This window comes from Protopterus annectens, chromosome 8.part0 (genome assembly GCF_019279795.1).
Source record: "Protopterus annectens isolate FY-2018-M chromosome 8.part0, PAN1.0, whole genome shotgun sequence".
In the NCBI taxonomy this organism is placed as follows: domain Eukaryota; kingdom Metazoa; phylum Chordata; order Ceratodontiformes; family Protopteridae; genus Protopterus; species Protopterus annectens.
The window spans coordinates 261,923,896-261,937,365 of record NC_056741.1 but is presented as its reverse complement, the minus strand read 5'-3'; the positions used below and the strand labels follow the sequence as shown (position 1 = coordinate 261,937,365).

The 13,470-nt window shown below is 45.9% G+C and overlaps 1 protein-coding gene across 8 annotated transcripts in view; it reads right to left on the bottom strand.

The window, feature by feature from the left end:
• Positions 1-13,470, bottom strand: part of GATAD2B (GATA zinc finger domain containing 2B) — a 1,632,840-nt gene that overhangs the window by 412,584 nt on the left and 1,206,786 nt on the right. For all 8 annotated transcript variants that reach the window (XM_044079739.1, XM_044079738.1, XM_044079745.1 and 5 more), the window contains one exon: positions 6,937-7,252. In XM_044079739.1, coding sequence (XP_043935674.1) covers positions 6,937-7,252 — 316 coding nt within the window. The remainder of the gene's footprint in view (positions 1-6,936; positions 7,253-13,470) is intronic.

Genomic DNA, 13,470 nt, shown 5'->3' with positions numbered 1-13,470 from the left:
AATTCAAATGCAACAAAATATTTAGGACTGGTAATCACAATTGTGCTTTAACAGTACAAATCTAAGGAAAGTGGGTTGATGAAACATCCCTTGCCAATGAAGTACTTCCTTCAGAATTTGGGATGGACTTTGTGTGCACTGTGCCATCTTGAGTTTCAATCTAATTCATAGAGCAACATGAAGGATGGACTTGAAACATTTTTTCAAAGGCAAAGGGCCTTTTTCTGTGGCATTATAAAACAAGAACATTATTTTCCATTTGGAAGGGAATATATGATCCTAAATATAGTGCTGAAGAAACTGCCATTTGGCTCACTGGAAAAAGAAAATGAGTATCTTTAAGTTGCAGTCAAAGGGAAATGTATGTTACAGACAGTACATCATGCCACATTTCTAGATAGCAAGTGAAAACAATAAATGTTACTTCTGTGCAAGAGCTTATACACAAACACAGCTGCTGTTAACTAATCAATGTGATAATTACAATCTAATTGTCTTGAAACAAAGTACAGTTGTGTACACTTACCATAAATGTAGATGTTCGAGTGTATTCACTGTTGCAGTCATCACATTTGGGTTATCTGCTTGCAGTAGCCCTCAGTTGACCTGATTATCAAAGTCTTGGGTCCTGCGTCGGTTGCTGTCTCATCTTCCGTGACTTCAGGTAGTCAGGGGTATAAAGCATGCAGCCGACGCCATTACATCAGATTTTCCTGCCCCAGATGTCAGGTCTCCCCTAATGAGAAGCAATTAAATATATATATATATATATATATATATATATATATACACACACACACACACACACACACACACACAATGGTATACCTCCAACAAAAAAAGCAAATACCCCAAAAACCTTTTAAGCATAGTAAAGGAGAGTAGAGGTATAGCCAAAAGAAGTCAGTGGGCTGGAGGGAGGGTAACCAAGACTGTAACAGTGAATACACTCCAACATCTACATTTATGATAAGTGTACACAACTCTGTTATGTTCTTCATGTTTCACTGTTGCAGTCATCAATTTGGGTAGATTCCCAAAGCTAAGGATGGGAGGAGGAATTTAGATAGCATTAGGACCAGCTATAAGGCACTGCAAGACTGCAGTGGCAAAGCCAGCTCTGGATTTAGAGAAAATTGGCAAATGGTAATGCTTGGTGAAAGTACGTACAGAACTCCAGGTAGCAGCTTCTAGGATGTCTCTGGTAGGCATACCTCTGAGAAAGGCTGTAGAGGTAGATGCAGCCCTGGTTGAGTGTGGTCTTATCCCCTGTGGGATAGGTTTTCCATGGTGCTTATAGCAGAAATGAATGAAATGGCCTATCCATTTAGAAATGGTTTGCTTTGAAATAGCCTTCCCCTCTGCCCCTGCAGCAAATGCCACCAGCAGTTGTTCATATTTCCTTTGAGGTTTAGTCCTGTCCAAGTAAAATCTAAGTTGTCTGCACAGATCTAAGGAGTGCAGTATGCATTCTCTTTTGTTCTGTAGATTAGAAAAGAAGGTTGGCAAATGAATGGACTGATTAAGAGCCACACTGGATACCACCTTGGTCATGAAGGAGGGATTGGTCCTGACGGACACCCTGTCCGCATCACAGATGATGAAAGGCTCCAATGCCATAAGGGCCTGTAATTCAGATACCCTTCTTGCTGAAGTGATTGCTAAAAGGAAGGCTGTTTTCCAAGAAAGGAATTTTAACTCTGCACTTGCAGCCAGCTCAAAAGGAGGAAGAGTGAGTTTTTCCAATACAAAGTTAAGGTCTCCGGCTGGAGTAGGGGCTCTCTTGGGTGATCTTAAGTTTTTGGCCAATCTGAGGAACTGATTGAGCAGTGGATGAGAGAAGAGGGGTGGTTCTGTGTTGTAATGAACTGAAATGGCTGAGGCGTGAATTTTAATGGAGGAAAAGAAACGCCCTTGTGAAGCATCTCAGTTAAGTATTGAAGAATCTGAGGCAAGTTGGGTGCTGCTATGGCCATCCCTTGAGTGTGGTTCCAGGCACAGAATCTTTTCCATTTTTCAGCATAAGATTTTCTAGTACTAGGCCTCCTTGCCTCCAAAATGACATCCAACACTTGTTTACTGAGGGACGGTAATGGAGAAATTAGGTAATTAGCCAGGCTGTCAGGTTCACAGTTTGAAGCCGAGGGTGCAGAATCTAGCTCTCCTGCTGTGACAGCAGGGCAGGGGTCTGAGGCAGGTGCCATGGGGCCAGCTGTGACACACTGCGCACAAGGGGGTACCAGTGTTGGCGTGGTCAGTCTGGTGCAATCAGTATCGTCCTTAGTTTGTCCTGTTTGATCTTTAGTAGTACTTTGGAGAGGAGAGGCAGAGGAGGAAAAGCATAAACTGATAGATTTTTCCAGCTGAAGGACAGAGCATCCACTTTCCAAGCTTGTTTGTGGGGAGTCCTTGTGCAGAATTTGTCCAACTGGTAGTTCTGGGGGGAGGCAAACAGGTCTATATCTGGGCTCCCTCATTTGTTTATCAACATGTTGAAAGTTTTTGGTTCCAGTTTCCACTCATGTGGGTCCATGAGATTTCTGCTTAGTCCATCTGCCAGTGTATTTATGAACTGAGCCTGTCGATGCACTTGGTAGCTCAAGGCTGTGTTCCACAGAGCCATGGCTAGTCTGCAGAGGGGGTAAGAATGGGTACCCCTCTGCTTGTTTATGTACCACATAACAGTGGTGTTGTCCGTCTTTACCATTGTCCTGGAAGAATGTGGTCCTTGAAGGTTGTCAGAGCGTTCTGCACAGCTAACATTTCTTTTTGATTGATATGCAGGTGCATTTGACTTGGGTTCCATTTGCCCTGAATGCACTTCTCTGCCAGGTGAGGCCCTATGCATAGTCTGATGCGTCTGTTGTTAGGGTTTGGGCGACAGGGAGTAGAGTGAATGGTAATGCCTTGTTTAGGTGGCAGGCCTCTGCCCACCAAAGGAACTCTAACCGTAGGCAAGGTATGATAGGAATCATTGCTTCTAGATCCTGAGAAAGTTGACACCATAGGCTTTTTAGACACCATTGTAGTTTCCTCATATGCAGTCTTGCATATGGAATTAGTAGAATGCAGGAGGCCATGAACTCCAAGGCTTGCAGTATTTGCCTTGCAGATAGCAGGGTCTTTGTGGCCATTAGTTTGAAGTAAGTTGTCAAATGAATTTGTTTCTTTGGTGTGAGGAAAGCCATCTGAGAAGTTGTGTTCAAGCTTGCTCCCAGGAATATAATTTGTTGACAGGGTACCAGATGTGATTTCTTTTCATTTCTGGTGTACCCCAGACAAGTTAGCACCTTTTGTACAAATGCCATATGATTCACAAGTATGTCCTGGTTTTCTGCCTGAATTAGACAATCATCCAGGTATGGGTATATCTGGATATTTCTTTGCCTGCAAAATGCAATGACTGGAGTTAGGCACTTTGTGAATACCCTAGGCACAGTAGATCCGCCAAAGGACAGTGCAGAGAACTGATAGTGCATGTAACCTACTTTGAAGCGTAGCTATCTTCTGCAAGATTCCCTGATTGGGATGTGCAGCTAGGCTTCCTTTAAATCCAGTGTTGCCAACCAGGCATCTTTGCCTAGCATAGGAAGCAACTGGTTAAGAGTTAGCATCTTGAATTTTGGAATCACCAAAAGGTGTTTAAGATAGAAAGGTCCAGGATAGGACACCATGAATTGGTTTTTCTGGGTACCAGGAAAAGTCTCGAGTAGAAACCTTGTCCCTTTTCCTCTTCTGGTACAGTCTGAATAGCCTTTGTGCTTAAAAGAGAGAGTATTTGCTTTTGCGCCTCTGCCCACTGATTTGGGGGTAGATCTGGCCAACCATTGGGGGTTGGTAATGTGTGGAAGTGAAATCTGTATCCTTGGGAAACTATATGTAAACCCCATTTGTCCTGGGTAATGAGTTCCCAGTTTTTGGCCTGCAGAGCAATCTTTCCCCCTAAAGGAGCAGTCAGTTGAGAAGTGCTTGGAAGTTTTAAAGTTAAGTCACTCAGACAGCTTACCATAGGGGGGAGTCTTACTACTCCCTGATTTGGAAATAGGAGCCCCAAACTGCTTAGTCCTGTGCGTACCCTGGAACTGAAGACTGGGTGTTCTGCTGTTTCTGGATTTGGGCTGAGAAGGCCAAGAAGAGACAGGAAAGGACCAATTCTTAGAGGGCCAATGCCTAAATCTTGGAGGCTGTACTTGTAGGAAATCTTTAACAGTTTGCATAGATTTAGCTTTTTTCTCCATCTTTTTAAGAACAACTTCTGCTTTGTTGCCAAACAGGCGGTCCTGATTTAAGGGAGCATCCAGCAATTTAGCTTTAACATGATCTGGCAAAGATTGCTCCTTAAGCCAAGCATTACTTCCAAGTACAGACCCAGTGACAGCAGCCCTGCAAGATGCCTCTAGTGAATCAAAACCACATTGCAAAGTATGTTTTCCAACCTGTTCAGCAGGATGTATTAAATCCTGTAAATCTTTATTTTCAGCACAGTCAGGAATCAACATCATTTTCTGTTTAAGCAATGCAATAATATGTTGCTGATACTTTAACATATGAAACTTGACAGCTTAAGGCCCTAATGGCCAAGGTAGCAGAAGTGGTATACCTTCTTACCTCATCTATCCAGCGCCCTGGAGTCTCTATCAGAAGGGGTAGAATTTCTGGCAGTAGTAGCCTTAATGCCCTTGGGTCCCTGTGAAATGGTCTCAGGATCCGCAGTAGGATTTTTAAAAAGGAACTTGTGAGAGTCAGCAACCCTGTAATATCTATCAGGTTTTCTGGGAGCAGGAGGCAAAGAATCAGGGGCCAAACTAGATTCCGAAAAGACATCATCAACAATGTCTAGTACAGGAGGTATAGCTAAAGGCCTATGCTGAGGCAGGAGTAAGAAATCCCTAAGCCTCTTTTCAGAATCAGAGTAATCCTGGCTTTCCCAGTGAAAATGCACCCTAAGAGTATGCAAGGTTTCTCCAAAAGAGAAATCCTCTGGAGGGGAAGCAGAGGGAATTGAGTCCTCTGCATCAGAATCCTCATAGTTAGATAAGGGTCAATCCTGGTCATCAGAGGAAACAGAATTTTCTGAATCCTGGTGAGAAGAATCATAAGCAAATTCAGTCCGAGATCTCTTAGAAGGGGAAGGTTGGCTTCCCCTGATTAAAGTAATAAGGCCTTCAGCCATTCTTATCATTTGTTTTTTAGGCATAGAGGCCTGACCATGCAGTCTGGGAGTCAGTTTCTAGGTATGGTTTGAGTTTTAGGCCTTGAAGAGGAAAATGGCGTTGGTTTAATATGCAAGTCAGTAGGCCTGAATACACCCTCAGAAGTCGGTGCCTGTACAGCGGCTCCGGACCCATCCAAGATACAGACATCCGCAGGTTCCACAGCTGAAGCATCTCGCGGCATACCTGACTCCGAATGGGTCTCAGTAGAGGCCTACGAATCTGACGTAGCGGGTATCAGGGGCTGTGAGAGCACCACACTGAGTACCGGCAAACTGGCGACTGGCTTAGGAGAACCATCGTCAGCAGATTTGGACCTAGGCGGCCTCTCTCTGTCTTTATCTTTGCGTTTTTTTTGGAATGCTGGTAGTTGGATGGCTTACCGAAGACATATCTGGATAACTGAACCGAGTACCAAAATATTTAGAAACATAAATATACCAACGGATAGTTCGTTACTTAAATAAGGCACAAAACCGTCAGCGAGGTACGTCGTGGTCAGGGCCTAGGCAAGGAATACAGTACGAATGAAAATCTTTATGAGGTATTTGCTTTCCACAAGAAATATAATTATTGACTTTTACTGACATTGGTTTAGAGCAAGAAAAAGTTTCCCCAATGGGGTACTTAGCTTTAGTTGAAGACTTCTGTTATGAAAGTCGAAAATGAAAATTTCAGGAGTCGGCTGACAAGCACTTGTGAACTGCTTCTGCTTCGGGCACCGCACGGCAAGAAAGACTGATGCAATGGTGTTGGCTGCATGTTTTATACCCCTGACGTCACGGAAGATGAGACCGCAACCGACGCAGGACCCAAGACTTTTATAATCAGGCTGACTGAAGGCTATTGTAAGCAGATAACCGAAATGTGATGACTGCAACAGTGAAACACAAAGAACATCAGCAGTGATATTCACATAGCTGAATGACACACAGCTTCCTTGGGAAATGAGGGAGTGAGGACCAGTTTGATGCAAAAGCCCATGAAACTATCCAAAATCCCAACATTAGGCAGCAACCTATGTGTCATTTATAAAATCCTACCTTTGCACTGTAACCTAAGAGGTTAATCAGTAATCTCCACAGAGGGAGGCAACGTCTTTAATAATGGTGTAATCTAGCCCTTTGTAATAACTTGCAAAATAAATCATGCAACCATGAATAGTAAGTAGCAAGTATAACTATCAAGCCTGCTACACAAATCTAAAATGCGTACTTTGTGTGCACCTACATATACATGTATGCATCTGCACACACAAATTTTTTTTGTATTAAAACACATCAAACACGTAGAAAAAAAAACCTACCATAATGAATTGTATTTTTAAATGTATGTATATAACTGTATATATTATTGTACTTTCTTAATCAAATACATTACATTTTCTGTTTTACTATTGCATGCTCTATACTGTACACTTCTGCAACTTCTCATCATACTACGCTATGATACACTATTGTTTGCTCTATTAATTTGTACTCATCTCTGACTTTTGTATTTTTATCATATATGTGGAGCTTTTGTATTTTTTATGATTGTCACGTATGTGGAGCTTTCCCCCCACGTCTCTGCTGAAAACGGGCACCTGATTGCCCAGTCAGACCATTAAATAAATAATAAATAAATAAATTAGCATACTCCAGTTACCTACTTTAACAATAGAGTAAGACGTAGACAAATTAATATGAAACCATAATTTAAAAAAGTGTCTTTTTGTACTCACCTTGGCTGTCAATGACACTTTGTACTACTTCTTCTAAACCCACCATATAGATGAATTCATTGTTTGCCGCACTTGGCAGAAAGTGAAGAAGGGGTGCAGGTGGTTTAGGCGGTGGAATCTCTAGCAGTGTCTTCTCCAGCTGCTTACGCAGGGCAAGTTTTGCAGCCGCTTGAGAACTAGCTGGGTCATTGATAGCACTGGGGCTGGGTAATGGGGAAGATACTCTGCTGACATTTCCTGGTTGAATGTGAGGGGGCAAGTTCATATAGATGGTAGATGAGGGTGGACGTTGAGAGGGAACTGATGAAGTAGATTGCTGTAGGTAGACAAAAAGAGGGAGAAAAGAAATCAGAAAGTGAATGCATCTTTCTAAAACATGAATACTTGTTCTATACCATTCACTGCATAATCAGTTTTAATGCTCAATTTTAACTTGCAAATTGACAGAAAACGGCTATATACAACAGGAATTATTAAGACCATAAACATGAAGTGACAACACAGAAAGAATACAACAATTTGGGATTATTAAGCAACAGTTTAATTCTCAGTCTGCCTTGAGTTAAAAAAGTAAAATGAAAGAAGACTTGGCGGGGGATCAGTACTTCAGTACAGACATGGAAAATACAAGAAGGAATGGTAGATTATACTAAAAGGGATTTGGGCAGTCACACAGGAACCATAGCTGCCAGGGACCCATTGTTAACCACCGAATATGCTTTTATTTTAGGTAATGTAGGTTTGTTGTACTGCTAGGCACATCAAACTCACTAACTTCCCCTTAGTATGGCAGCAGAAAGAAGTTGCACCCTTAAGTGATGTCGGGGGCATATGAACAAGAAAAATAGAATGAAAGAGTTGTGCACATCTTCAATGGAAGACTTTTTTTTTTATGTATGTGGCTCAAAAGAATCACCCAAGGCATGTTACTGGGTTTCAGTATAATAAAACAGTCAGTCTGATGCACTGGTAAACAATGCATTTTTTGTAATGGGAAACTATGGTGTTTAACCTATAAAAAATAACAGTAAATGGAGGTCAGTGTGGGTTTGAGATGGAAACTGGCTGAGAGCATAGTGCAGAAGTTTGTCCATTTGCAAAATGTATATAGTTCTAGTTCAGGCCTCCCCATACCAAACGTTGTTTATAATTCTGTTAAGCTGGTGGGAAGCAACATGCTTATCACATAAATTACAACAGCTGTTATGCAACAGGCATCATTTTTTTTAAATCTCAAAATTTCTCTTGAACACTTATTTCAAATGTAAGACTCCTACAGCACATGCTACCAGAAACTCATAGCTTTTTGCCTTATATTTTTGCTATTTTAGAAAAACTTGGAGTTTTCTACTATATCGTTCAAGTTGGATTGCAATCACTAAATAATGACAGACATTTAACTTTCAGACAACCTATCTTTCAGAAAATCCATGCTAATGCAACCCCGTTATTGTAGCAACTTTCTTGGTACACAAGAAAAATACTTAAAATATGTTTCTGACATACTGCTGAACTGCTTTGACTTGTACATAACATACCTCTCAGCTGCCCAGAATTTCACGGGATGTCCATATTTTCCTGTCACATTTGTGGTCCATTACTCATAAAATTTGTGTTTTTCTGCCAAGTCACTGAGGACTGAAGTTACTGAACGATAACTGTCATTGGAGTTTCAGACTTCAAATCCTTCAGAAGAAAAACATTCCAATGCAAAAACGTCAGTCAAACAACTTTCTAGGTTTATGAAATTAGAAGTTATGTACTTACCATAACGTTCCATCTGAGTAGGTGTATTCATTTGTCTGCAACCTGTGGGTCATGGATCCGATATCGGATCCGAACCGGCATGGTTTTCCAGCTATGGATCCAAGCTCTCAGCTCCTCCCCTCACCCATAATGCCCTGCTCTCCCTACATGACCTCAGATCAAGTTTGCCATAAATCAGCATACCCTAGAAAGGGTAACACGTACTATGCAGGAAACTGACAAGGCCAGGGGGATAGGAGGGCGGGATGGTTGCAGACAAATGAATACACCTACTCAGATGGAACGTTATGGTAAGTACATAACTTCTAAATCTGAAGTAGGAGATTCATTTGTCTGCAACCTGTGGGACAGAGTCCCCAGCTACCTGAATCTTGGGCGGCCGTCATGGAAGGATATTCCGGAGCACCGCGGAGCCAAAGGATGCTCTACCTCTAGATGTAATATCCAACTTGTAGTGGGAAATAAAAGTATGGGATGAAGCCCAAGTGGCTGCTGAACAAGTATCATCCAGAGGAATCCTAGCTTTAAAGGCTGCTGAGGTAGAAACTGACCGGGTTGAATGGGCATGTACTCCCTCAGGTGCGGGCCTCCCAGAAGCTTGATAAGCCAATAAGATGCATTGTGAAATCCAGCGTGATAAGGAAACTTTGGAAATTGGTTTACCCAGATTAAATTTAGCAAAGGAAATAAACAACTGGTCGGATTTGCCTATGACCAGCTGTCCTGTTCAGATAAAAACGAAGCTGCCTGTGAACATCTAATGAATGTAGCTTGTATTCACCTTTGTTTTGATATTTAGGGAAGAAAACAGGGAGATTAATGGATTGATTAATATTTGCTTCAGAAGCTACCTTAGGAAGAAAGGACGGGTTGGTCCTGAGGAACACAGGGTCCGGATGAAAGACTAAGTAAGGAGGCTTGATGGACAAGGCTTGAAGTTCCGAAACACTTTTGGCCGAAGGAATGGCCACTAAAAAGGCTGTCTTGAGAGAGAAAAATTTCAGATCTACCGTGGCTGCAGGTTCGAAGGGGGGAGCGGTCAAGGCCTGAAGAACCAAAGAAAGGTCCCAAGGAGGAACCGCTTGCTTTACAGGGGGCCTAAGAAGAAAAATACCTTTCAGGAAGATTTTACACAATTTGGCAGACATCAGAGGACTGGAGTCATGGCCAATATGATAGTGCGAAATTGCCGCAAGTTGTACTTTGACCGTGGAACTGCTGGCACCATCATTAAAAAGAGTGGTTAGAAAGTCAAGCACCAGAGGAAGGGGAACTGTGAAGGGGTCTAGACCTTGCCACTCCTCCCAAATGGAGAACCGTTTCCACTTGCTGCGGTAAACTTTCCTGGTAGATGGCTTATGAGCCGCTACCAGGATGGCATTAACGGGAGACAAAATACCGGGAGTCCTGATCAGGAGTGGAACTGGAGCAGCCAAGCAGTTAGCTTCAGGTTGTCCAGATTCGGGGTTGGTAGATGGGACGGGTGAGATATCAGATCCGGAATGGGATCTAGAATCCAAGGTGGATTCACTGAGTGAGACCTTAGGAAAGGGAACCAGATCTGTCGAGGCCAGAATGGGGCACTGAGAATCATTCTGCACCCCAACTGGGAGGCTTTCTGAAGAACTTGGAGCATCAGAGGCAAAGGAGGGTAAGCGTAAAGAAGACCGGGGGGCCAAGCATGCACCAGAGCGTCTCTTGGGGTATCTCCGGTCGGAGGTATTAGAGCGAAAAAACTGTCGCACTTGGTGTTTAAGGGAGACGCAAAAAGATCGCAACAAGGAGTTCCCCACCGTGCGAAGATGCATTTCGCTACTTGAGCATTGAGAGACCACTTGTAAGGGGAGAGAATGGTGCGACTGAGCTTGTCCGCAAGGATGTTGGACCAACCCGGAATATGCGTTGCGATGAGAAAGCGGTTGGTAGAGACTGCCCATTCCCACACTCTCATGGCTTCTCGACAAAGAGGGTAAGACCTGGTTCCTCCCTGTTTGTTGATATACCAGACGACAGACATGTTGTCCGACTGAATCGCAATAGTTCCCAAGGGAAGAAAGGCCTGAAGTGCCCGCAACACTAAGAGCACTGCTCTCATCTCTAGAACATTGATATGCAGTAAGGTCTCTGAATCGTTCCACGTGCCTTGGACCGTCCGGCCTGCAAAATGCCCCCCCCCACCTGAGGCGGGAGGCGTCCGTGGTCACCGTGGCGAGAGGGGGAGAAGCACAAAAGTTGCGGCCTCTGTGGAGATCTTGGGAGTGGAGCCACCACAAGAGGGACCGCTTGCAAGCCTTGCTGATCGCAATGGGATGATGCATAGGGAGAGCAAGATAAGACCACTGAACTAGGAGTGTCCATTGAAGGACCCGCATATTGAGCCTGGCAAGAGGTAGAAGAGCTATCGCTGCTGCCATGGACCCTAGAGCCCTCAGGACCAATTCCGCCAGAACTGAGCTGGAGTGGAGGATGGCCCGCACCTGGAGCTGTAGATTCTGAACTCTGTCTGCCGTGAGGAAGGCTCTCAACTGTCTCGTGTCTAACCTGGCCCCTATAAAATCTATGAGCTGCGTAGGGGCTAGGTTGGATTTTTCTGCATTTATCGTGATGCCCAGGCGGGGAGCTAAATGGAGAAAGGAGTCTCGCGCCAATAACAGTAGATGCCTTGTTGGGGCGGTATGGAGCCAGTCGTCCAGGTATGGGAAGACCTGTACCCCCTGAAGCCTCAGGTGGGCCGCTACCACTGCTAATACTTTGGTGAACACCCTGGGGGCTGTAGTGAGACTAAAGGGAAGGACCCTGAATTGGTAGTGACTGGCTCCCAGCCGGAAGCGAAGAAACCTCCTGGAGCGCCTGTCCATTAGAATGTGGTAGTATGCATCCTTGAGGTCTATAGAGCACATACAATGGTTTTCTCCCAGAAGGGGGAGAATGGACTGCAAGGTAACCATTCGGAACTTCTCCTTGGGAACTGCCAGGTTTAAGAGTGACAGGTCTAAAATTGGCCTTAGGTCCCCCGTCTTTTTTGGCACTAAAAAGAACCTGGAGTAGAACCCTGATCCGATCTGGTCTGGGGGGACGGGCTGGATGGCTCTTTTCTTCAGCAGATAGCCAATTTCTGCCAAAGCGGCCTCCCACTGACCGGGTGGAACGTCGGGGAGGGACTTTAATTTTGGGGTGTGATGAAATGGAATGAGGTATCCTCTGGATATGATGCGGAGGACCCAGCGGTCTGATGTTATGGACTCCCATGCCGCTAGGTGCTCCGAGAAACGCCCCCTGACTGCCTCCAGAGTGGAGCAGCCGGGCAACCCTTCAGGGCTGCTGCGCGGGCCGTTCAGAGAAAGGTTCTCTGGACCCGAAGTTCCGGGGAGCCCCTCTGCCCCTAGGGCGGCGTCCTCCCTGTCCTCCTCTGCCACGGAAGGACTGGTTGTCCGGAGCGGGTTGGGACTGCTGCGACTTCCGGAACCACATCTTCTTTTGGCCCTTTTGGTTCCTAGAGTAGGACCTCTGGGGCACCGAGAAGCGGATTCCGACAGCAGACAGCATCTTCCCGTCCTTCTCGCTCTGGGTCAAAGTATCGCGAACCGTTTTGCCAAAAAGGGCAGAACCATCGAAGGGGGCGTTCGCGAATGACGCCTTGAAGGGCTCCGTGAAATCACAATGGCAGAGCCAGGCCTGTCGTCTAGCCTACCCCTGCGGCTCCAGCGGCTCCCTCCGTAGCATGGGACAGTAACCGCATAGAGGTATTAGTCACGGACCTGAGTGTGGCCATACGGGTGGAGTCCAACAGTTTGTCCTCCTCCGACATGGACTCTGGGGGGGGGGTGCAGCGTATTCCTTGATAAGATCGCGCTGCATCCTAATCACATGTGCCAAGTAGTTCAGCGCCCTCACTGAAAAGGTCGCTGAACTAAACATTCGCTTCCCCAAGCGGTCCATCATCCGAGACTCCTTGCTCGGGGGATGGACTGAGGGACTCTCCTGAGCAAGTTCCCTCTTGGTGGCTGCCGCCGTCAACATGGCATCTATCGGAGGCCCCTTGCTCCAGTGGGCACGGTCAGCCGGGGGACTAAGGATGCGGTCTGGCCTTTTTGGAATTGGCTCCATGGTGTCCGGTTCCTTCCACGCCCTGGTGGTAATCAGGTCCACCAGGGGGTCGGCAGGAGGGGACACCCAAGAGGTATACGGGCCCGCTTCAAATGCCTCCAAGAACACGGACTCGTCAGAGGAAGACTTGGGGGCAGACCACCCCCCCCTTATGCGAAGCATTTCCATGATGTCTCCGAAGGAGCCATCCTCGGGGGGTGATCTTGGGGAGCCTTCCCCTTCCTCCAAATCCGTGTCTTCTGTGAGAGACTCGGGGGAGTCTATGTGCCTCCTTTTGCACGTATGCTTGCGAGGGACATCCTCAGGGGGGCTGTCCGAGGACCCCTCGCAAGCGGTGTCATGTTCCAAAGGAACAACTTGGGGCAAAGGAGCGGGCTGTCCCAGTGGCCGGATGGTGGAAGCCTGGCCCAGTGCAGATGGAGCGCGGGACGGAGCCGAAGCAAGTGCTGGGGGTCCGGAAACCCTCAACGGGGCCCTCTCCACTACATCAAAAGCCAAGGGGGAGCCAACCTCGATCAAAGGATCCGATAATCGGCTCCCCCTCGGATCCGAAGAGTGGATCGGAGCCGGCACCGAAGCACTCGGATCCGAGGGGGCAGTGCGCTCCGACACCGACGGCGCCGAAGGAGCACTGATCCCCCCGGATCCGAAGCTCGGATC